At 40.9% G+C, this 24,881-nt stretch overlaps 2 protein-coding genes across 7 annotated transcripts in view; one reads left to right on the plus strand and one right to left on the minus strand.

Moving 5' to 3' along the window:
• Positions 1-6: 6 nt before the first annotated feature.
• On the minus strand, positions 7-5,532 carry LOC149311461 (uncharacterized). Of its 4 annotated transcripts, none has more exons than XM_089531112.1 (3): positions 5,333-5,532; positions 4,258-4,367; positions 7-131 (listed from the first exon to the last, which is right to left on the minus strand). In XM_089531112.1, the coding sequence occupies exon 3, from the start codon at positions 106-108 to the stop codon at positions 7-9; it is 102 nt and encodes a 33-aa protein (XP_089387238.1). In that variant the 5' UTR covers positions 109-131; positions 4,258-4,367; positions 5,333-5,532. The 4 variants fall into 4 exon arrangements, 1 of the variants encoding a protein (XP_089387238.1); XR_016281800.1 differs by lacking the exon at positions 7-131 and adding an exon at positions 2,434-2,447 and having other exon boundaries at positions 4,258-4,362; XR_016281802.1 differs by lacking the exons at positions 7-131; positions 5,333-5,532 and adding exons at positions 2,434-2,447; positions 4,716-5,322 and having other exon boundaries at positions 4,258-4,362.
• A 3,695-nt stretch (positions 5,533-9,227) lies between these two features.
• The window catches only part of FBXO9 (F-box protein 9), a 30,475-nt gene continuing 14,821 nt past the window's right edge, over positions 9,228-24,881 (plus strand). The window contains exons 1-7 of one of the 3 annotated variants that reach the window (XM_089531113.1): positions 9,229-9,790; positions 12,347-12,424; positions 13,619-13,774; positions 14,865-14,922; positions 19,644-19,743; positions 23,792-23,922; positions 24,045-24,159. In XM_089531113.1, coding sequence (XP_089387239.1) covers positions 9,788-9,790; positions 12,347-12,424; positions 13,619-13,774; positions 14,865-14,922; positions 19,644-19,743; positions 23,792-23,922; positions 24,045-24,159 — 641 coding nt within the window. In that variant the 5' untranslated portion in view covers positions 9,229-9,787. Of the gene's footprint in view, positions 9,791-9,985; positions 10,039-12,346; positions 12,425-13,618; positions 13,775-14,864; positions 14,923-19,643; positions 19,744-23,791; positions 23,923-24,044; positions 24,160-24,881 lie in introns of those variants that run through there. The other 2 variants (XM_089531114.1, XM_089531115.1) reach the window with 2 other exon arrangements.

Below are 24,881 nucleotides of genomic sequence, written 5' to 3' on the forward strand. Positions count from 1 at the left end.
ATGCACTTAACTGCAGCAGAAGCATTTCTTCTCAGAGTGAAGCCAGTTTTTCCGATGGCAGCACAAGCACAAAATATTGAGGACTGTACGAATGTTCTCAGGGCTCATATTTTTCAGGACTGGCTTTTGGTCTGTAAAAATATAGAGAAATTATAACCATTTTTCTAGGCTTAACTGTCTGAAGACAGCTGTCAGTCTGCAGTGTGTCTGCCAATCCTTATCTGTGTTATTCTGGGTCCACTTCAAGATAGGGGATCAAATTATGGCTAACCCTTGTACAAGGGTGTGTGTCTGCTACCAGCCAATTTTCCACATGAACTATTTGCTGCAATGTAGATTAGCACAATAAAATGATATCGTAATGGTGACAGGCACAAATCCATATGAACTGAAAAGGCTGTCAATTAAAATGACAAGAACTTAGTACAAAAACTTAGGCCGTTCAGTTCAGTACTTTTCATTGACATAAATTTCTCACAGCATCAAAAGCAGCTAAAGATTTTACTATTTTTCAAGGATAGAGACAGAAGCATGAAGTTGTCACAACATAAAGTAGACTAAAGAGTAATCTGATTCTAAGAGACTTAATATACTGGGATTATTAACAAGGCCAGCTGCCCTCAGCTCAGTTACAGAACAGAGATGAAAAAGAGACTGGTTCCTCTCTCTCATCTACCATATGTCAATCATATTCTTCATTATTAGGACAGCTCATTTACAGGAAGGTTGAATATGATCTTAACATCGTCCAAGAACACCACTTCCTTTCTCTTCAGTATTAACAAAAGGCATTGCAGGTAAAATGAAATACTTGGAAAATTCACATAGCACATCATTAGCTTTTCCTCTTGCTACGTGGACTCTATGTTATCCTCCATTATTAAGAGATTAGCCAGAGTTCTTGACCTACAACAGAGTGGATTTGCTATGTAAGCTGTTTACAAGTTTTCAACATATTTTTCCGTTGTCACAATGAATTTCATTTATGGAAGTCATACCTTCCTCTGTGTGGCAGAAGGTAGGCTAAGAGCAAGCAAATAAGTATTTTAGAAATTTTTTAAAACACTAAAAAGGTTTTAAGAGAAGGTTGCTAGAACCATAAACTTGCCATCTGCTTTTGAGCAAATGCATACATCATGAAACTGTACATACATACTGTTCTAGGCAGACGTAATGCATGCCATTATTTAATTCAGATTTAATATTAAAATTATGGCCATTACTTATTTGCATATTTTCTTCTAATATTTGTGTCAGCAGAATTGCAGTGTGGTGAAGGGACGTCTCTTCCCTGCAGTCTCATGGTACACTTTAGAGGCCCTGAACAAAGTCTCCAGAGTACATTTACAGGCAGCGCAGAGGGTTGCAGGTGGGAAATGAGAGGAAAAAACTCCTGTTGCACCTGTGCCATCCTGGATTTAGGCTACAGTATGTACATGCATATGGAAGCACATGCAAACAGGCTGGTGTCCAGAGCATGTACAGTGGCTCTTGACACAATTAGAGGCATCCCCAGTAATGAGGGTGAGAGCAGTTTTAACATGGCCACTATGTGTTATGAGGATCAGTGATATTTTATTCTGCCAGGACAGAGTGTACGTATTCCTTATCTCCCATATGTTCTTTAAAGTGGAAATCCTCATATCATGAACTGTCTGCACATCTATGCTGAGATGCAACTGAACACTGATGGAGCAGAATGTTCTCCACTGCTTGCCTTTGCAACCCTTGTTTGGAATCCCATTCATGCAACAAGGGCTGCATTTGCACCGCAGAAATAACCCAGTTTGACATTGCTTTAACTGCCACGGCTCAATGCTATGGAATTCTAAGAATTGCAGTTTGCTATGGCACCAGAACTCTCTGGCAAAGTAGGCTAACTGTCTCACAAAACTACAGATCCGACTTTCATAGCATTGAGTCATGGCAGTTAAAGCAGTGGCAAACTGGATTATTTCTACAGTGCAGATGCAGCCAGTCCCAGAAGCCTCATTGTGGGCACTTCCACGGAGCAGCATTTGAGCACATCTGAGACTCAAAAAGAGCATTGTACATCTCATGTTTAAAGAACCTCCACCAAAATTTTGATAAATGCATATTAGTCACACTAATGTTTGAAGAACATATTTCAGTATTTGAATTCTAAAAGTGCTACAAGGACTTAATATGAAAACTGAAAGGACCATCATCTCTAAATTAAGAAGTGAAAAAGAAGGATTTATCTTCAGAGTGTTAAATGCTCAGGTCTTTCTTTCTGGTCCCAAGCAAATTCATTTATTAGAAAGTTAAGGACTATTTGTTTAAATGAAACTTCCAAGTCTTCAAAGAGATCTACCTTAGACCATCTTGGAATATCTAGTACTATATGTAAATCTGAAGAACCTTCAAGTGAAATTGGTTACAAGAAACCAGGGTCTGCTGATTTACACGTACCTTTGAAATAGCTACTGTCAAGAGTCAATGCAGGAGAAACAGAGCCCAATCCCATCACAGATATTTGCATCAGGAGGAAATCAGGAGAAATAAAGAAGTAGGTTACCTTCAGGTGAGATATACTTTAGCAAAAATGTAGAACACAATAATCTTAATTAAAAACACAAAAAGCAACAACATCCAGTGCTTTAAGATTCCAGAAGAATTTAAAAGAATTATCGCTGATGTTAGAGAGATACAGTTTTACATAATGAGAACAATGAGTCTTTCACAGTGGCGATTGAAAGGCTTACATAGTCCCACTTTGAATATTCATGTCTTGATAATAGCTGGACTCAGGTATATGGCTGTGTTTAATTTTGGGGCTGTACAAACAGCCCGTTCGGTGGTGGCTCTGTGCCGCCCCTGGAAGTGCTGAGTTGGGGCAGCCGCATGCCACGCCCCCAACCCGGTGAAAGTAGAAGCCGCAAACCGCAGCTCCTATTTGCACTCTAGAAGGGGCACCATAAGGGCCACAGTGTGGCCTTATGATGCCCCTTATGCAAATGATGGATGTCATCATGGCGCGCACTATCTGAACAGGCATGAAGTAGGGTTTCTGACCGTGTAAACAATGCTCAGCCCCCACACAATCCTAGTTTGGGCCCAGGCCAGCACAAATCCAGGCCCTTAGTTACCAGTAAGACATTTTACAGCTGAGGAGGAGAATGAAGAGAGATGGGTTTCATATCTTAACTGGAAATTATACATCTAACTGGACTTTTGCAAATATCATCCTTGCCTTACCTGAACCCGTCTGAAAAAAGGGACAGTTATTAGTATGTAGTCTCATATCTGTCAGGTGTGGCTACAGAGACAAGCTTCGGTCTTATTTCTGAACTCCAGGCAGGTGCAATTCTGGCTCTTTAAAGAACCCAACTACAATTTACGATACACCTGCAAAGTATTCAGGCCTACAAGGTACATTATTTGACAGCCCTCAGGGAACCACCTAAAACAGGAGGTTACTTGAGACCCTAGACTCTCCCTTCCATAAATAGCAAGCGGGCTCTATTTGGCTTTATGTGTCCCAAGGCATACTTAAAATACCCCCTTCTACCACATACAGTAAAGATGAAGAGATGGTACAAGCTCTTTATCTTAACCAAGGCTCTCTCTCCTACTCATGATTTTGATAAGGCAACATGAAGTATTCTTGGTTTGGAGGCATGCAGAAGAGAGTCAGACAAACACATACTGTTCTAGTAGAGTTGCTGAACTCAGTATTCCTTAATGAAAAACTCTTTGGGTAACTTATGCCAGACAAATCTTTCAACTTACTATTCTCAAACCTATTTATTTTATGTATCTTGTACGCTGGAAAGAAAAATAGCACCTTTCATTGTAATCATCACAAACTGGAGAAACTTAAATCAAGTTTTAGAGGACTGATTCTAAATTCTTCCTCTGAGACCCTTTCAAGTATTTTCTAAACAATGATGCAAATCTGACCACTAAACCATGTAAATTTATATCCATATAGAGTACAATTTGCACTATATACAAAAGGATAGCATCTAGAAAGATAGACAGATAACATGTTCTAAAATTAGTAACAACTTAACAGAATACTCTACTGTTAATTCCTGTTATTCTGGATACCTACAACATCCAGACTATTTTTTAAAAATACAAATACTAAGTTTCTTTTAAGAAAAACATGTTAGTATTAAAGAACATAAAATCCAATTTTAGATTTTAAAAAAATATCAGCTATCTTCAAAGTACCGTCAACAAATCACATCTGAAAGCCACACTATGTAAACGAAGAAGAAGCAAACTCACAATTATTTTTGTGTCTTCCCCACAGAACCTACAGGGCCTATGTAACGTTCTACGTAATGAAAATGTCCTTGCATGCTGTGAATTTTAGGCCTCTTCTAGCGGCATCTAAACTTTGGAAAGAAAAAAAATGTCACTAAGAATCAAGATGTAAACAACGCACAAAGTTTCCACCCTCCTTTTGTTCCTTAGCCAGGCCCGGAAACATGACTCAAGTCCTGAGGATCCTGGACATTAAACAAAATCCGAGGATTAGCCTGATTTGCTAAAGCTTCCTCAGATCTGTCATGTCTGGAGGATGATATCTTCAGCCCCTGCCAGTGCTGCAGAGGAAGTCCATTTAGGTCCACTCTCTTCTGCCTTTTGGGAGCTCACACATCCTGCAATTGGGGAAATCCAGTCTTTTGTTAAGTGGGGAAGAAAACGTTGCATCAAAAATGAATTGCAGGGCCAATACAAACCATGCTGGTGGAAGTCATGGATTCTTCCATCGGAAGGAAGCCACAGTTGAGACAGACTCAGTGCAATCGGATGGGCAAGGAGGAGGTTTCCGCCACCCAGACAGAAAAAACACACACAAAAGGAAAAAGACAGCCACATCACAGGGAGAAGCTGGAGCTTTCCCTGGTGAAAAAAGCTCAGAGGCTCCCTCTAATGGACTTTGGGAAGGCAGGCCTGGAATATGTACAAAAGCAGCCCACGTTCTACGCAGACGTGCAAGATGTTCAGTGCAAACAAGCTGAAACATATGGCAAGGCTTACTGGGGTTTAGCCCCTCAGTGGGGTTCAAACACAGCATTTAACTAAGGTATATAAGAACAACAACAGAGTGACAGCCGTTGAGCTGAGCAACTCCTGTCAACATAGCTTGGCCTTGAAGGAATAACTCTCAGATCCAGGACTATTGGCGATGCAGAGAAATACAATCACACGCCAAATCCACAAAATGCTGATACCTTTATTGGATAAACTGAATTGCACAAAATACATGTCACAAGCTTTCAAAGCTCACTAGCTTCTTCATCAGGGAAATTAATACGTTATTATACAGGAGGGGGAAAACGTGTTAGTCACAAACCTGCATTTTGTGAAGACGTGGCTGTTTTCAGTTCAGGTGGTATTGGAGAGAAATCAATGCAAGCAGCCCCTCTCCTCCTCCTGGCCATGTGCACACTCTAGCACATAAGATAAAATTTAAATCCCATTAGGAAGGCAAAGAAAGATGCTCCTCTTGAGTTCCAGGGACCAAAACACACTGCAGAAATAATCTAGTTTGAGACCACTTTAACTGCCCTGGCTCAGTGCTAGGGAATCCTGGGAATTGTAGTTTATGGTGGCACCAGAGCTCTCTGACAGAGAAGGCTAAATGTCTCACAAAACTACAATCCCCAGAATTCCCTAGCATTGAGTCAGGGCCATTTAAGATGTCTCAAACTGGATTATTTCTACAGTGTGTTTTTGCCTCAGTCAGATCAATTTGAATTGTTTAGGCAAGCTTGAACCTCAACAACACTCATTGTAAAACAAACTGAGCGCTACATAGTATCTACAGCTGAAGGGTGACATTTATGTATACCATCAATAGAGCACCAGCTTGGTTAGTGGTTTGAGCATTGGACGACAACTCTGGAGATCAGGGTTCAAATCCTGGTTCAGCTATGGAACCTCACTGGGTGACCTTGAGTGAGTCATACACTCTCAGCCTCAGAAAACCCCATGACAGGTTCACCTTGGGGTCGCCATAAATCAGAAACAGCTTGAAGGTGTACTACAAGACCATCAATACCACCCTGGATCAATCAATGACCAGAATTGAGACTGAAGTCAAGCAAACAGAAGATTAGGACTGGGAAGGACAGCTGTGAAAGAACTAGACAAAATCCTGAAGTGCAAAGATGTAACTCTGAACATTAAAGTGAGGTTCATCCAAGCTACTGTATTACCCATCACCATGTACAGGTGTGAGATCTGGACAGTGAAGAAAACAGATAGAAAGAAAATCAACGCATTTGAAATGTGGTGCTGGAGAAGAGTGCTGAGCATACTGTGGATAGCCAGAAAGTCAAACAAATGGGTACGAGAGCATATCAGGCTTGAGTTCTCCCTGGAAGCCAAGATGACCAAACTGAAGCTGTCATACTTTAGCCACATCATGAGAAGATATGACTCCATGGAAAAGAAATGCTAGGAAAGATAGAGGATAGCAGAAAGCAAGGAGGCCATAGCCCTGCGCCTACAGGACCTGAGCAGAACAGCTGAGGACAGGGAGGCTTGGAGGTGTCTCACTCATGTGGTCTCTATGAGTCTAAGTCGACTCAAAGGCAGTTAACAAACACCACTTGGCTTAGGCTAGCCACTGGAAAGTGCAGACCGAAACATCTGAAGTGACCATGGCTGCTTCAGCAGAATAAGAAAAGATGATGGGAGTCTTCCCATAGGGATTTACAAATTAAGTCCAGTAGAGGCAAGAGGAAAGTGGAGGCAAAGAGATGGAGATGCATTTACAGTCAGCCCTCCTTATCCACAGATTCTTTTAGCCAAGTATTCAAGCATCCATGGTTTCAGTGTGTGTGTGTGTGTGTGTGTGTGTGTGTGTGTGTGTGTGAAACCAGTGGGGTCCCACAGGGCTACGTCCTGGGCCCAGTGCTATTCAACATCTTTATCAATGACCTGGATGACAGAATTGGGAGCATACTTATCAAATTTGCAGATGACACCAAATTAGGAGGAATAGCTAATACCCCAGAGGACAGGATCGAGATTCAAAATGACCTGAATAAACTAGAAAGCTGGGCCAAAGCTAACAAAATGAAATTCAACACAGAGAAATGTAAGGTATTGCACTTAGGGCGGAAAAATAAAATGCACAGATATGGGATGGGAGACACATGGCTGAATGAAACTACGTGTGAAAGGGATCTAGGAGTCCAAGTAGACCACAAGTTGAACATGAGTGAACACTGCGATGCGGCAGCTAAAAAGGCCAATGTTATTTTAGGCTGCATCAATAGAAGTATAGTGTCTAGATCAAGAGAAGTAATAGTGCCACTGTATTCTGCTTTGGTCAGGCCCCACCTAGAATATTGTGTCCAGTTCTGGGCACCACAATTCAGAAAGGACATTGAGAAACTGGAGCGTGTCCAAAGGAGGGCGACAAAAATGGTGAAGGGTCTGGAAACCATGTCCTATGAGGAACGACTTAGGGAGCTGGGGATGTTTAGCCTGGAGAAAAGAAGGTTAAGAGGTGATATGATAGCCCTGTTTAAATATTTGAAAGGATGTCATATTGAGGAGGGAGCAAGCTTGTTTTCTGCTGCTCCAGAGAACAGGACCCAATGGAGCAATGGATGCAAGCTACAGGAAAAGAGATTCCACCTGAACATTGGGAAGAACTTCCTGACAGTAAGGGCTGTTTGACAGTGGAACACACTCCTTCCTCGGAGTGTAGTGGAGTCTCCTTCCTTGGAGGTCTTTAAGCAGAGGCTGGATGGCCATCTGCTAGGGATGCCTTGATTGGGATTTCCTGCATGGCATAATGGGGTTGGACTGGATGGCCCTTGCGGTCTCTTCCAACTCTATGATTCTATATATACACACACTAAAAAGCAATCCTTGATTGTCATTTAGTTTTTTGTGGGTTTTTTGGGCCATGAGGCCATGTTCTAGAAGGGTTTATTCCTGACATTTTGCCAGCAGCTGTAGCTGGCATCTCAGAGATGCTGGTGAAATGCCAGGAATAAACTCTTTCAGAAAATAGCCTTATAGCCTGAAAACCCCACAAAAAACTATGGATGCCGGCCATGAAAGCCTTCAGCTTCACACTGGACACCATTTTATTATCCATTACCTTTAATGGCAATTGAGCATCTATGGATTTTGGTATCGTTGAACCAAACCCCAGAGGACAGCAAGGGCCCACTGTAGTTCAGTTCCATTTACGGTATATACTCAACTGTAAGTCGATCTCATGTCGGTCGAGGGCAGGTTGTGGGGCTGAAATTATGGATTTTGAAATGGCCAGTGGATAAGTGGAGGGTAAAACTCAAGGGGGCTGTAATGCAGGTTGCAAAAGATGAAGCAAAGGAAAACAATGCCAAAGAACTTACAAAATGCTTATCCTAAAGGCTAGAGGATGAGAGTAGAATGGAGTGAAGGGCTTCCAGGGCAGGTTAAACTCTTGCCTTTCACCAGGGGTTTTTTATATATACTATATATACTATATATATATATATATATATAATGTAAATGGGGCTTATTTCCTGTCAGCCTGAGACTCCTGGTCTGTGTACGTTTTTGAGAACATCCCCTGACTTTCTCCAGTGGAATAAGTTCTCCTACGACATCCATTCCTCCAGGGCTGGGAAAGAAGCAGGGAGAGCGGGCTGGACTCTGCCCGTTCTGCCTTTGGCTGCTGGTGGTGAAGCAATACCAGTGAGGCTGACTAAATGAGGATGGCCCTGTCCACAAGGGCGCCTCGTCGCCAGAGAGGCAGGGCTGGCGAACACATTTAAATACATTAAAGCGTAACTCATTTGTGTGTGTGTGACATCTGTAATTCAAAGGTATGGTTTTACCGAACAGTCCCTTTCTGTCGCAGCTGTTGCCGTTACATTCCGCGACGTAGACAGACCGAGACATTAGGGTTTAGGACTCTTGAGGACTAAATCCGTTACCAAGGCGCCAGTGACGTCACTGGGGCTCAGGGAAACCATTTGCTCAGTTCAGAAATTAGAGCCTCCGAAGAAGCACGCTCCGCTTCCTTCCAAACTACAAGCTCCATGATGCACCGCTGCCACGCACGCGATGCCCCTGACGTAGCAGCCCCGACCAATCAGGGCGCAGCGAGCGCTTAGAACGCTCCCGGCGTCCATTACTAAGGCGCCGGTGACGTCACCGGAGCTGACGGCGGCCATTTGCTCGACGTCGGCAAAAAGAGCCTCCTCCGAAGGAGCAGCAGCTTCCCCTTTCTTCCAAACTACAAGCCCCATGATACACCGCCGCGACGCATGTGACGCAGCAGCTCCGACCAATCAGGGCGCAGCGAACGTTCAGAACGCTCCCGACGTCCATTGCACACCCCGTACATTTCCCAGTTAGCAGCGTTAGCGGGAGCACATTCTCCGCGCGTTGCCTCCTGGGAAGTGTAGTTCCCCCTCCCCGTCCTCCAACGCGCGTGCGCGGGCTCCACTCTGGCTCCGCGCTTCCTCCTCGGCTCCGTTCAGTTTCCTCGGCAGAGGCTCGTGCGCTCGTCGGGACGCGCCCCCCTGCAACGCTGGGCAAAATGGCCGCCGTACGCCGCGCTCGCAGTGACTCCCGCTGCGTGGTCCGCTTCTCCGACCGAGAACTCTGCTAAGTCTCTCTCTTCCCCTTTGCTTGTTACGGGAGGATAAGGAAACTAAACCAACCGACACAGAGGAGAGGAAGAGGAGGGGGAGCAGCTCCCTGAAATAATAAGCCTGACACGAAAAAGAGGGTGGGGCCGGCCGCCTACGTCACCAGCAGCGTCTCGAGGACGAGCGTTGAACGCCTCAGCATGGTAAGAGGAGGGGAGGAGGAAGGCGCGTGACTGGTGGGAGGGGCCCTTGTGCTGGCGCGTATGCTCGCGACGTCCTCCGCGAAGCTCCGCCCCTTGGCAGGGAGCGAAGTGGGCGGGGCCGAGAGTGATGAGGGGCGGGGCTTCAAGGCGCCACAAAATAGAGGGAGCTTTGACACTTGTTAATTAATGTGACCCACAGAAGTTGACCTGTTTGAACCTTGGCCCCTTCCCACTGCCAAGCTGTGCAGGTCTGCCCTGCTCCATTGTAGAAGGAGGGAGGGCATACCAATCTCCACAGCAGCCAGAGGGGGAAGAGGGAGAGGAAGGGAGGGCATGTCCTGGGAAAGGAGGGCCCCTGGGCACCCTGATGGGGAACTTATAATGAGGTTTTCTTGGCAAGTTCCTTCAGGTGGGGTTTGCCATTGCCCTCCTCAGGCTGAGAGAGTGTGACTTGAAAGGCAAGGCCGCCCAGTGGTCTTACACTTGGCCAGGCAGCGTTGTACTCCGTCACTCGAACCCTTAGACCACGCTGGGCCTCTGACTTAGGTCACCGCTTGTTCTTCTTCTTTTAATATAGCTTCAGCCTTTCCTTGTGAATGAAAGCTCAAAAGGTGTGTATGGGGGGGGGGGGTCCTTAGGCTGCATCCCCACTGCAGAAATTATGCCGTCCTAACAGCCATGGCTCAGTGCTATGGAGTCCTAGGAACTGTAGTTTGGTGGGACTCCAGTGCTCTCTGACTGAGAAGGCTGAATGCCTCACAAAACTACAGTCCCCAGATTTCCATAACACTGAGCCATGGCAGCTAAAGAGGGTCAGATTGCGTTGTTTCTGCAGTGGGGGTTCAGCCTAAGGACCCCCCCCCCTCAATTCAGAAGAAAGCAAGGAAAGGCTGAACCTCTTTTAAAGAAACAAAGCCAGTGTGAGTGCAGCCTCAGAAACTAAGAACACTACTCCATTTTTAAAAAAATAGCAAGCGTCTGTATACACAGATTTTTCCACTCACAGATTCAAGCATCCACGGTTCAAAACTGATTTAAAAATAAATAAATTCCAGAAAGCAAACTTTGATTTTGCCCTTTCGTATAAGGGACACCATTTTAATATGCCATTGCATTTAATGGGACTTGAACATCCATGGGTTTTCTGACCAGTGGGGGTCCTGGAGCCAAAACACAGAGATACCAAGGGCCCGCCGTAGTACAGTTGCAAGGTATGCAGAACGTTGGTAGAAATGGCTCTGCAGCCTTTAAAAGGAAGTGGGAAAGAAAGAAAGAAAACAGCCCTTCACAGTTGAAAGCCACCAGGGACTTAAGCAAATAACACAGTTTTCACTTTGTGTCTGAAAAAATGCTTCCTTTGGTAGCGTTGGCTCTCTTTGAACAGCAAGGGATGTTGCACAAGGAGGTACTGGATACCTTGTTATACAACAGCTGCAAAAATATATGTGTTGGTTTGTGACACTTGCAGGATTCTAGCCAGAGTGAACATATCGAACCCTTTCGCTCACTCACTGACATATCTTTTTGACCCCTGCCTTTTCTGATCTTGCATAGGAGGGACTCAAGATGGTGTTAGACTGCCACTTCCAGCATTTTTCTCCATTGGCTACAGTGGTTACAAAGCACAAACACTTCAGGATTGTCACATGTTTCTACCTAGAATGTTATTAGATCTAAATCTAACACTATATAGCCCTGGAATGTAGAGCTGAAGACAATGTGATTAAAGAAATGACACACAAACGGGGTGCATTACCAACACTGATTTATCTACATTATACATTAGTAGTGTGTGGGGAAAGTACATGAACTTCGGTACCTCAAGGGATACTTTCTTGTAACAGTTGGTTGGTTTTATATCATATTTGACAAAGTTGGGCCCTTTCCTCCCGACAGAATTATTTCAGCTCAATCACATTTGAGGGGCTCCTTGTATGAAGAACTCACTTTGGGACTTACCTCTGCGTTTAGTCAAAAACGTACAGGGCTTGTGGTTAAAACTGTGGGTGTGGAACTAATAGATGTGTTCTTCTTTTTTTCCACCCTCACCTTACCATTGCAACTACTAGTTATTATCAAGGACTCTTAACCTTCTCCTGAACTATTGTGTAAAGCTGTCTTACACAGTGTCTTTAAGCAATGGCTGCATTGCTTATCTTTTGTAGTCGAAAACTCAAAAAGCAAGTTGGGGTTTTCTTTTTGGAATTTTATTTCTTTATTTTTGGAGAATATTTTCAAACTGGACGGTTGACTCGGTGGATGGAGGGCAGATTGTACACTTTCCTACACAGAGATAGTGACATTGGTTGGAGAAGTTATGAGAAATTTATGCATATTGCACTTCATCAGCGAGGGAATATGTACATCTTCCTACACCACCGAAGGGGTGCAGAAGAAAATGACAGAGTCCTGAAACATTTAGTGAATCTCAAAGTGGTTGCTTCTGTATGTTCTTGCTATCCATTAGTGCGAAAATTATATTGGCTCAGCTGCAATGAATGATCTGATATATCTGCATGATTTTAGGATACTAACATGTGATTTATTCTTTATCAGGCAGAAGGTGAAGAAGATTGTCACTCTGACATGGTAAGAGTGGATGATAATGAAAGATCTGGTGAAACAAATCTTCAGGTATGGTTGGCATGGAGTCATCTCTACTCTTGTTATTCAATCTTTTGGTTTGTTTTAGTGTTAGCACCCTTGTCCCAATTAGCTCTTGAGGCAATGTTGAAGTGTTTGATAACATATTAATCTATAAAGTTTTTATAGAGAATTAAGGCAGTAAAGTAAATACTTTATGCCGTTGGAAGAGAACTCCTTCACAGGTCTCAGTCCAGTTTCATTCATCAACTAGAATAGATTATTAAATAAATGGAAACTTGGTAAGTTGGCACTTACATAGCATTGATTTAATAGGTCTACTGTACTTGAGATTAACAGTTGGGTTCAGACTACAGTCTGTTGTAATTCTTTGTTTCTTTCTAATCTAAAAACTTTAAATACTGACATTTATATTGTATATTGGTCATTCTTTAATGAATTAACGGTAGCACTTCGTGAGGAGACGTTTCCTTTTTTTGTTACATTTTTAATGAACTGATATATCTTACTGTCTGAATGTCACACCTGTTCCATGCATACCTGCAGGATCTGGAGCCTGTTCCAACATGTTTACTTGCTGTATATTTAAAATGAATGGTTTGCCATTTAACAAGGACAGTGATTAGTTGAGAAGTTAGGTCTGTATTTTTCAGCAAGTTAAATAATCAAATAGGACAGTTTTCATTAGGTGAAAGTACTTATTTGAAGAATGCCTGCTATTCCCCCAAACATGTCTTCACCAAATTTACTCAGAAGCAACAATTTAACTCAAAAGCAAGAAATAGTCCAAATTCTTCATTGCCTAGACCTTGCATGCTCTGAAAGAACTTGCCAACAGCCTAGGTTGGCTTGAGCCCTTTGTACAGAAGATGCCACATTGTTGGAGCCAGCTTACTGACATTTCCGCTAATTTTTATGTTTTGATTTTGTTTGGTTTGCCAAGAAGTACTAGATCCTATTTTGTTTGCTTCCAAAATTGGCCTGGGAAGGTCCATGACTTTGTTAACAAGATAGTTTCTCAATTGATGAGTCGAATCATAGGTACAAATGGACTAAAATTCAGCTGAGATTTTTTTTAAAGAGAGTAAAATACCAAGAATCTTTTCCTACATGTAACCAAGAAGAAATCGTTTAAGTACTTCTCAGTTTTGAGGTGCACATCATTTAATCGCTTGTATGTAGACACGTCTGCCCAACTGTTGGACTTAGTTTCTGGATTTCTAGGCAGAGCTGCAGATGTTCAGAGCACAGTGGATGTTTGAACTTACCCCAGGGGTGAGCTCTACAAATTTGGAAACTCGATCCTGCAGAACATCGGCAAGAGGTTCAGTAAAGGCTGTAGATTCCAAAGGAAAGCTGGAACTAGCAAAAGAGGAAAAGGTAAACAACATGATCTTCTAAAACTATAACGTTCATCTCCAGTGGGCTAATGGAATGTTGTCACTGAGGGCAAAGCATGGGCTATATCTTTTCTACTTCTGTCTTACTACTGTGCCATCTCTTACTGTGTTCACACTCCGTTTTGCCTGCTGAATTAACAAAATACAAAAGTAATGCTCTCTCAACTTTAGGAAATAGAGAAAAATTTGTAACACAGATATTTGGAAGAAGTTAATCTGATGTCCTAGGATGCTTATCTGGATTAAGTTCATTTAAGTAAAAGGCACAAACATGTTAATGGAAGATGGAGAGCAGATACTAGATAAAACTGTTAGGAATTATAGTAACTAGCCTATACAATACTGAAAAACTTGATTCACTTAAGAGAATTTGGCCTCTGAGGGAAAGGAAGATGGAAACACTTATATTTGCATCTCCTGCCACTTTCTTTTTTTACCATGGCTTTTTCATTTAGTTCTGTAGAAAACTCTTGCAAAGTGAAGTTTTGTCATTAAAGACACACAAATTGCTGAGAAAATTTGGTGCAATTTCACTGATACGTTTGTGCTTGTATTGCAAAAAAATGGCCAAAATGATAGAGCTGTAGTGTGCTCTCTTTTATAGCAGCTGATTTCTGGAGCTATCAGGTACCTGCTTTCTTGTTTAATAAATTGCAAATATTTTGCTTGAGGTGCAGAATAATAATCTACAAGATGTTACTACTTTTCAGCAGATGCCAGGCATCCTGACAATGGCAATTCAAATGTTCATCTCAGTCTTGGAAAATTTAGTGTTAAAATCCATAGTGGCTTAATGGTTTTTGTATACTGAGATTCTTTTCTTTCACACAAGATGAATGGGACAGAAACCAGTCTCAAAAGTGCATGGAGAGTTTAGTGCAAGTTCACAAAAAGAGCAGAAATTCTGATAAGGTACCCCCCCCCCAAAAAAAAAAAAAAGCTTTTGTGTGCCTAAATTTTACTTTTAATGCCAATGAGGCTTTGAGTTGTGCTATATTTCATAACAGACTAATAACGTTATTTTGCTTACTTGTTAGAGATTCTTAAACAGTTGACTACTTTTTGTGCAGGCGAGAGAACTGTTCCTGAAGGCAGTGGAACAAGAACAAAATGGGGCTCTTTATGAAGGTAATCTACTATTTGCATTTTAATCTCACACAGAAAGTTCCTGGACCATAACAGTACATGAAGTGAAGGCATCAGCTACTATAGTGAAAATCATTTTAAATGGGAATTATTAAGAGAAATGGGAATTATACATTTGGTTGAAAGGTGCTGTTTAAATACATACTCTTACGCAAGAGAAACCATTAATGACAGTTTAGAAGGCCAGGAGTGCCTTGTCTAGAATATTGGTTTGGCAGAGATGAATATTTAAAGTCCTGCTCAACCATATAGTTAATTAGGTAGCTGGGGGGATGTCTCTCAGAGTATCCTACCTCACAGGGTTGTTGTGAGGATTAATAAATTTATTGTAAAACACTTTGCATTTTGAAAGGTACTGTACAAAGAAATAATAACTTACTGGCCTACTCACTTTGAAATAGGCATTGGTATATATGAAACCTGAAGAGATTTACTGCTGCCTTCTATACTAGGGTTACACAGGAGCCCTGGTGGCGCAGTGGTTAAATGCCTGTACTGCAGCCACTCACTCAAAACCATAAGGTTGCGAGTTCAAGACCAGCAAAAGGGCTCAAGCTTGTCAGGCTTCCATCCTTCCAAGGTCGCTAAAATGAGTACCCAGATTGTTGGGGGCAAATTAGCTTACAGTTGTAAACCATTTAGACACTGCTTAGGTGGTATGAAGCGGTATATAAATGAAGCTTGTTTGCTTGTTTGTTTGTTTATACTGGTATGAAATATCAAGGAGCTTGTGCCAGTAAATAATTTAATCTTTACTTGTATCCAAGAATGCCTGAGATACAGAAGGTTAATGCACTAGGCTATGAGTTACTGAACTGAATATGTTTAGAAACCCAGCATCTGTCAGTGATAGATACATTTTGTTGACAGTGGTGAAGTAGATTCATTTCATAGCTTAGCAAGCTCTCCCATGCAACTTCCTTAACTGTTTAACAGTTAAGGAAGTTGCATGGGAGAGCTTGCTAAACTATGAAATGAATCTACTTCACCATGCAGCTGAAACCACTAAATGTGTACATTTCAAAGGAGCTTATTATGTGAAGACTGCTTCATATGGGGAAAGGCTATTAGGTTGAAAAGTCCAGTAATACCTCAGTATTGCTTAGCAAGAAGGTCAATCCCTAAATTAGGATTATGTGGAATCTGTGGCTCTCCAGATGTTAACTCGAGTTTTCATCATATGACTCTATCTTGGCCAGTGATATGGGCTCAGGAGAGTAGCAGTTCATCAATATCTGGAGGTACACAGGCTTTTTACTCCTGCGCTAAATTGTTCTGTAATTTGAAATCTGACTAAGCAATTCATTTAAATAGGTAATACTGTAAACTCAGTAGGAAAAAAGGAAAATCAGGCTACTTAATCCTATTCGTGAAAATTGCATCTAGTTTGTTTAAATGTAAAGTCTGTTAGGAATATTGCGATGTACTTATTGCTATAAAAATAGTGAATGTTCACATATATTTGCTCCTGTATTTCTTTGATTAATTGAAGGTGTGCTGGTTCTGTAAAGTTAACACTGCTGGTCTATAAGTAATAATAAAAAAACTTTCAAAAATTCTTGTGTGTGAATAACTTAGTTTTGCTACAGGAAATAATGGGATGGTAATACAGACACAGTTGGCCCTTGTTATCCGCTGTGGTTTGGTTCCAGGCCCCCCTGTGGATACCAAAATCCGTGGATGTTCAAGTCCCATTAAAAACAATGATATAGTAAAATGGAACCCCTTATATAAAATGGCAAAATCAAGGTTTGCTTTTTAGAATTTATATCTTCTTTGAATTTGCAAGCAATGCATGCTTGAATTCATGGATAAAAAGTCTGGATAAGGAGGGCTGACTGAACACATTTATGACAAAATGCTTTTGAACTGTAGAATGTTTTCTATAGAGCCAAGATTAGGAAGATGTACCAATACCAGGAGCATATAGACATGTTTACACCATATATCTTCCACATGGAAAGTTAAAGGAAAAACATACATTTTTGTGGCTCTATAGAGGAACCAGAACTTTAAAAAAACTACTTCTTCATATTGGGATGTATTCACACAATGTGAATCACTAGTTGCTGTAATAGAGCTGACTTCTATAACTTTGCCATACTGCTCTGCAAGATGCTCCATGCAGTTTGGATTTATGAAATCAAAATTTCTTCTGCACATATGGTGTGTTATACTGCATTGAAAAGTCTTCTCTTCAATATAGGGACAGTAGCATAACAACTTTTAATAATAATAAACAAATTATTCAGCCAGTTGCTGACTTGATCCAGACAAGGCCCACATTTAATGACTTGAATTTGGAAGTGTTACTGAATTCTTAAATTGTTCTACACCAGATAATACTAGTAGAATAAATTACAGAGGCCAGCTATTGCTGAAACTTAAAACAGGCCAAAGTGGCAGGAGAACATGGTGCCAAACTCTGGAGAAAACCATTGAATCAGTAGACTAGAATTTCAGAGGTACAGTGGTATTTGGCTAGGTAAATGGCAAATGAGGCAGAGACAGTGACCTTAATAATGGATAAAATCAGCCTTTTTCTCATTCAGAGTGAGCCACCACTGAGGAAGTTTTCTGATTTGAAAGATCAGGCCAAGTATGTCAGGAGTGGAGAGTAAGGATGGATTGAAACTGGAAACTACAGAGTTAAGAAACAAATAGCTGTGACAGAAAGCAAATGTTGGGAGAAAGCTATTGCCTCCATAGGCAAGATCTCAAAAGAGGAGGCAGGATGTGGAAAGGGTTGTGTACAGTATTAATAGAGATGGATGGAGTTCCACAGCACAAAACTCAGACAGTAATTCTTAGTGAAGGCAGGATCAAGTGTGCCCAAAGCAAATTGAATATAAAAGGCTGCCATCTATTTCAATAATTTGTAAGTTGGATTTGCAGTCTCATAACTCCTTGGGGATTCATGTTTATGGCCATTAACAACTGATCATGACTTTACCTTTTCAGTCCAGCAGTACTCCAACTGAAAGGTTTCTAAGGCACTACAAAAGGGGCCCTGGGAAATGAAGTCTGCAGTGTTTTACTGGTTGCAGTGCACACTGAGTCAAGCGGTTGTGGCAGCACTCCAGGGGTGCCTCCAACTGCCTATTCTCAATGTGTCCCATAACTAGGAGAGTTCTGCAGATGTCATTCCCCAGTGCCTTGATCTACAATGCCTCAGAAATCGTATGGTTAGGTTGCTATCAGGCTGAAAAGATGGATGGGCAGGCAGTAATTACATTTGATGATTCAGGATCTTGGCCACAGCATATGTATGCTGCATTTATAGTATAAACTTGTGTGAATGGATTGAGCAGGCGGGCTTGAGCAAAAAGACTTCAAACAAATACACGTCAAACAAACCGTCACCTAATTGCTTGTTGTAAGTTACTATTTTTATGAAGGAGCTACATTCATAAAGAGAACAGAAGAGCCACCCTGTCTTTTGAATGAGAAAATTTAATTTCATTCTCTTTGCATCTTCATTTGCCATTGACTTGATGGAACATAGCTCTTTGGTACCCCAGCTCTAGAAATCTTGAAATGTCTTGTTCTATCTTAGGTTCTCCCCTATTCACTCTGTTCTAGACTTTACTACCTCCTTTGGTGGTAAAATTAAAACCACATTCTTTGATCTCTGTCTCTACTATAAGGCTGTTTAATCAGTGTTTTGTTCATTTGACCCTTATTTTTTCCAGTGGCTCTCCTGGTAGTATGAGTGTCTAGGTTGTCATGTCACATCAAATGGCTTTCTATCTTCTCAGTTTGGAAAGTAGTTTCCTATGCAGTATGGGGTCTGAGCTTTAAAATATTTGATTCCAAAGCCCTTCTAGGTCCATAGGACTAGTTATATGGATCTTTAGGACCATTCATTCACAGTTGAAAATGAAAGCTGGATATACTGTACATGGTGCATCAATAAATGTGGAATCTACAAGATAAGTAGATGTATATTCAACTATCTACTTAGCTCTCCTCTTTTCTACTTACGTTTCCCAATAGGATTTGCCTCGACCAAGAAAAGGAAAAGCAGATAATATTTTCCTTTTATTTCTAAATCACTTTCCTGCCCCACCGCCTCAGTCCTCAGAATATTTTCAATAAAGTCACTAAAAAGGCAGTGAGGCCTTTTTTTCTTCCCTTCCAATTGACTGCATCGTGTCATTGTGTAGTGTAAGGCATAACCGAACTGGCACCTCAGTTGAGAATAAGAAAAGGTACCACAAAATAAGTATGTGATTCATAGGTAGTTGTATAGGTTTTTTAACAACCCAGTGATTTGGGGTGCTGTTTGCCATTGACTTGATGGAACTCATCTACTCTGAACTCCACCTCCATCTCTCTGTTGCAAAGTTTTGTACTTGCACCAAAGCAAAGAGTTTAAATGGCTTTATTTTGCTCTTGTTCATGTGACTAGAGAAGTGAACAATGAAAACAAAAATACCCCCCACCCCAATTTTATGAATGTCAATAAAAAGGATGGAAATAAAGATCTGGGCTGGTTACTGTTTATTCTGTAACTTAGTGCAGGTGATATTTCTGTCATCACTGTTTTGAATGAATTAGTTTTCTGTATAGTACAACAGTAGTACGGGAACATCAGAGTTGTGTAAGAACTCTGTGACATGGTAATTTTAAAAGCACATTTTTAATACTTATTCAGTAATGTTAATACAATCCATTTAAGTAGACCTTGCCTTTGTTTCTAGCTATTAAGTTCTACCGTCTGGCTATGCAGCTTGTCCCAGATATTGAGTTTAAGATTAACTACACCCGATCGCCAGAAGTTGACAATATTGGCAAAAGCTAGTAAGTATAGCATATTTATTTGTCATTTTGTAAGCTCAGTTGCTGAAACAAGAACAGGCTGTATTTCTAAAAGCAGAACCCAATCCCTTGCAGTTAGATATGCATCAGTCTACTAAGACCATCAGGCTGAAATTCTCCTAACAGAGTCTTACTAGACAGTACACCTCAGACTCAGTAGGGATACTTTTGTGTGAATATGCTTAAAAATCACCGTATAGCTCTAAGCTTGTGCACGATTATTGGGCAGTATGCCGTGGCAGCAGTGATGTTCTGTTGGCAAGACAATCAAATCCAGTGGCATCAGGGATGAACAATCTTCCTCCCACCTGTGGTTCCTGGAGCACCCCAAACATCTAGATTGTAAGGAAATCCTCCAGAGTCAACTTGGAGGGTCATAAAGTTCTTCTTCGATTGCTAGGAGGACATTTGATTTATCCCTTTGGCAAAAAAGTACCAGTAAAACCAGTGAGATTTGTATTATAGTTTGTATTTTTTGGACAAAGCTATATGTCACATTAATAATTCACCTTTACAGAAACCAACTGAAAAATTTGTTAAATCACTACAAGATTAAAGCCCAGTTTTATGAAGGAGTTATAGATACAGCCTGAATGTTGCTTTGTTAGCAAATTTTAGCTTTGCTTCTCTGTCCATTGGTAATTAAGTAGAAAAAGGGTGGGGGTATCCCTTAATGGGGCAGAAGTTGATTTTACTATTCTGTGAACTGGTGGAAATGCCAGAGGATTAGTTGAAGGTGGCTATGAGTTGTTGAGCAACTCAAGACATATTTTCTTCACAATTCTGCTATACTATAGGCCCTCCACATTTGCTGGGGTTAGAGGCATAGGACCTCCATGAAAGTGGAAAACCTGCAAATAAAAATCCCTGCTATTTTTTTAACCGGAGAGAACACCTCTAGGTCTTCCAATGCAACACTTTGGTCAACATCCACCAGAAGTTGACCAAAGAGTTGTGCTGGAGGACCTACAAATGCCTAGAGAAGCCTCCTTTCTTGGAATTTCTAGGTCCTCCAGCATTACTTCTGGCAGTTGTTGACTACAGAGTTGCGGTGGCAAACTAGACATCCCTATATGAATCAGATTCTTGAATGATCAAATCCGCAAAAGTCAAAGCCACAAATATGGAGAGCTAACTGTAGTTATTTAGTGGTGGTGTCTGAATTTTGAGTTGCCTTAACTCAGTCACTCAGACATTTGTGGTTTGGCTATGACATAGTTACACTACAAATGCATACAGGTTAACAGGCAGTAATAGCATAAATGGCTAAATCTCTGCTTATGAAAGTCCTTGTTTTTACACCAGCAAAATCAGCACATAATGTGCAGCTGCAGTACAATCCTCTGCACGTCTTCCCTTTAAGTTTAATGGAACTCAATTCCCTGTTAAGTGTATATATGACTGCAGCCGTACAAAACATCTTGTGTTGAAGGAGTGGAATTTATCACTTTCAGTAAGTATGGGTTTGTTCCCCCCTTGGGAAAATTCGCATTAGAAAACAGAGTGTAGGCAAAGAAACATACATTATCAGAATAGTATGGTCTTGCTTAAAAATGAGCAATGATGGGCCCTGAGGTCCCTCCTGGCAGGCTGTTACATAGTTTGAGTGACACAGTTAACAAGAGCCTCTTCTGTGTCAACATCCACCAAACCTTGGGAGGATGTTACAGAAAGAGGAGGGCTGCTACATTTCTTGGTCCCATACATTGAAACCAAAATGTCTCAATAACTGCCTCTCCCCTTTCAAGTCTGTTGAGAACTATTCTCTGTATGAGAGGCATTGATTGTTGAACCTTGCACCTTGCATTGCTGGAAGTAAATGGGAAGCCATAGCTAGAAATAGAGCATCAGTGGTAGTGTGTTTGGCAGGAATTGCTTCAGTTACTATTAGGCTTTGCTCGTACTATCAGAATGTTAGTGATGGTGCAGGCGGTAGCAAGTATATTGATCTTGCCAGCACCACTGAAGGGTAGGGGTGGGGATTGTGAATCTTTCCACATGTTGATGGCTTTCTTCTCCCAGCATTCCAGCCAGCATTGCCAGTGGTGAGGAATGCTGGGAATTGTAATTGAACAACGCATTGAGAGTTGTCATTGCTCAGTCTTTAGATGAAAGAAAGAAACAAAAAAAATCCTCTCTTCAACAGAAATACTGATGTCTTGCCCTTTCTAGTTTCAGACACTAGGCAGAGGTCAATTCAATTATTTCCCTTCTGGGAAGGGTTAAGAGAGATCCACAAATAAAAAGGTTCATGGAATAGTCTTACAAAAGTCCCTGTGTCTTTGTGATTGGAGTGTGAAGAGAGAGTAAAGCCATGGTTGATTCTCTGAAGCCCCAGGCTTTTAGTTGGCAGGGCTAGTGACTTTACTTCTAGCCTTCGCTTGCTTTTTTCCTCCAGGAGGAAGTTACTTTAGTCTAGTTCTTTTCACTGATCCCCACCCTTTCTCCTTAATTGATCTGGGATTGGTGCCAACTCTCCTGAACAGAAGCCATTGGCAGTTTTGCTCTTGCTCGCAAAGGAGCTAGTTTCCTGGTCTGGGTGAGTGAACCTCTATTCCCTGTTCCCAAAGGGATTGTTAAGGCCCCTTGACTCAGTTGTAATATAAACCAGTTCCTTGACTTCTGATACATACTGCCTCTGAACCAGTTTTTCTTAGTGTTAACGTTGCAGTAGACAGAACCATATGCATGAAAGTTCTGGAAAAAATATGTGAAGTTCCTCCCAGTTCATAGGAGACAGCCTTTCCTTTAAGGAACTTGTTGTTAATATATGGTAAGGTGGGCTCCAAGAACTATCTGCACAATATTTCTGCTATCTAAGCAGATTTGCCATTGTGTACTTAACAAAATCTGAGAATCATATATCTTCTTTAATAGTAGCTTTCTCTCAACTGGAAGTAAATGAATAATTTAAATATCATCTATTCTTCTGATTTTTCTATAAAGCTGATGTACTGTAAGTGCCATTGAGTGCAGTTGTGATTATTTCTGTGCAAACTTTTGTAGGATCGCCATATTAAGACTAGTACAAACTGGGTCTTACATTTTATATTCTTCCTTTCTGCATGGTATACGAACTGTAGTTAAACCTTTGCTTTCCCACTTTCTCCTTCACTCAACCAAAGCTACTTTCAGCAGCAAATTTAGCTCTCAAATAATAGTTGAGATTCAAGAAGGAGCAGAAGACATAAACAATTTATGTTTATCCCTCTAAGATGGTTATATGGTCCTTCTGGGGACCAAACTCCGCATGAGATGCAGGTGGGTGTATTATGTCCCCATGTGCTTTTTAAAATAAGACCAGAAAATGCATGGGGTTGGGAGGAGGGAAACAGTTAAGTTAGAGAAGCAGGAAGTGGTGGTGAAGTATTTAACCTTTTCTGTGCCTTCTGCTTTTGTGCTGCAGATCAGACACTATTTTTCCCATTCCCAAGTTCTAAATGCATGCTTGTAAGGGAAAAGTTTTGAACAAAGAAATATCAGGCTGACAAAGAGTTCAGTACCCTCTCTGCTATTAGCTTTCTCATCCTAGTGGCCACTCTGGAAAGATATTGTGTAGTTTTTTTGGTAATAATGTGTACATCAGCACTGTTTCTCCATATTAAAAAGGATTTCATTAGTAGAGTTCATAAGTGAGAAGTAAGATGATGTAGCTGAATAATTCTTCAAGATTTGAGCTATGTTAATAACTTAATTCCCATTTTTCAAGTCTCCCTATAAAATACTGAATTTAAAAAATATAGAACTTGCATTGAAATATTGATGAGGAATTCCTTTATTAAAGTAACAAATAGCTTAAGTATAGAAAATAGGTGTCAGGAAATCAGTACCACTTTTTTGAGGAGTTTGGTGACATGTTGTATTCAAAAAGAAGCATTTATTTTCAGAACTCTGCTGCAGGGCTAAACACCATAGATGGAAGCAAATATAATTGACATGAATTGATTTCAATATAGACATGATTGTGCTGTAGTTTTTTTAGCTGTTGTATTGTGATATTCCATTGTCAAACTATAGTTTACTTTTTTAGCCTCGAAGATAACGAGGAAGACTGCAAGATGGCTGACCTTCTATCCTACTTCCAGCAGCAACTTACTTTTCAGGAATCATCAATCAAACTCTGTCAGCCTGAGCTGGATGTGAATCAGACTCATATCTCAGGTAAGAGATTATTTCATAGTAAAAATATTGTACATATCTTGGCACTAGGAGTCATGTCATGGAAAGGTTATGTTAGAGTTAAACAAACAAACAAACTCTTGCTTATCTTTTTTTTTCCATAGTGTTGCCAATGGAGCTATTGATGTATATTTTTCGATGGGTGGTTTCCAGTGATCTGGATCTGCGATCGTTAGAACAGTTATCGTTGGTCTGCAGAGGTTTTTACATTTGTGCAAGGTACAAGTTACTCATAAAGGAAACACTCTTGTATACGGCACACTGTGTTGGAATGGATATTTGTCTATGCAGAAAGAAATTTAGTTAGTTTACTGATGTAAACATCAAGCATTTTTAAAGTATCAATTTCCTTAGGTCAACAACAATAAAAAAGCAGAACTTGAATGTTAACTTTTTGGATTATAACTGCCAGAGCCCCCCATGGTGAATGGCCACTGGACAGGCTAAATTGGGGGATTCTGGGAATTGTCCAAAATGCAAATTTTCCATACTGCAAAAAGATACTTTAATTATCACCAAGTCTGTGACTTTTACTAATTACAAAAAAACCCTTTTATTGTGAAACAAAAAAAATGCATTTTTGAAAATACTGCCTTCCAAAAAATGTGTAATTTTAACATTGTTTACCTTCTGTAAATGTGAACAGTGCTCTGAACAACCTTATTTGACTTTCTCTTGAAATGGGGGTCAGTCAGTAGTCCTAGGATTTTGAAATATGAAATTGAAATAGAATTGATGCAAACAGCAACAATTTTTTTTTAAAAAAAAAACTATAAACAACAAAGAGATTTTTTGCACTGTATAGCAGGATACAAACCTTTGTGTACTAGAGTCTGATGTTATAGATGAAGTGTTATGCTAATTTTCCAGCATTCATGGGAATATAGAATTGTCAGAGAGAAATAAGGTACAAAATGAATGGTCATTGTAAGTACAGCGGG

The sequence above is a fragment of the Sceloporus occidentalis genome, unplaced genomic scaffold (assembly GCF_023333645.1).
Source record: "Sceloporus occidentalis isolate IW3139 unplaced genomic scaffold, rSceOcc1.0.p SCAF_6, whole genome shotgun sequence".
NCBI classification, from domain to species: Eukaryota; Metazoa; Chordata; class Lepidosauria; order Squamata; family Phrynosomatidae; genus Sceloporus; species Sceloporus occidentalis.

Excerpts from the sequence above, each read along its gene's own strand:
- LOC149311461 (XM_089531112.1), bottom strand. The coding sequence starts at position 108 with ATGAGCCCTGAGAACATTCGTACAGTCCTCAATATTTTGTGCTTGTGC.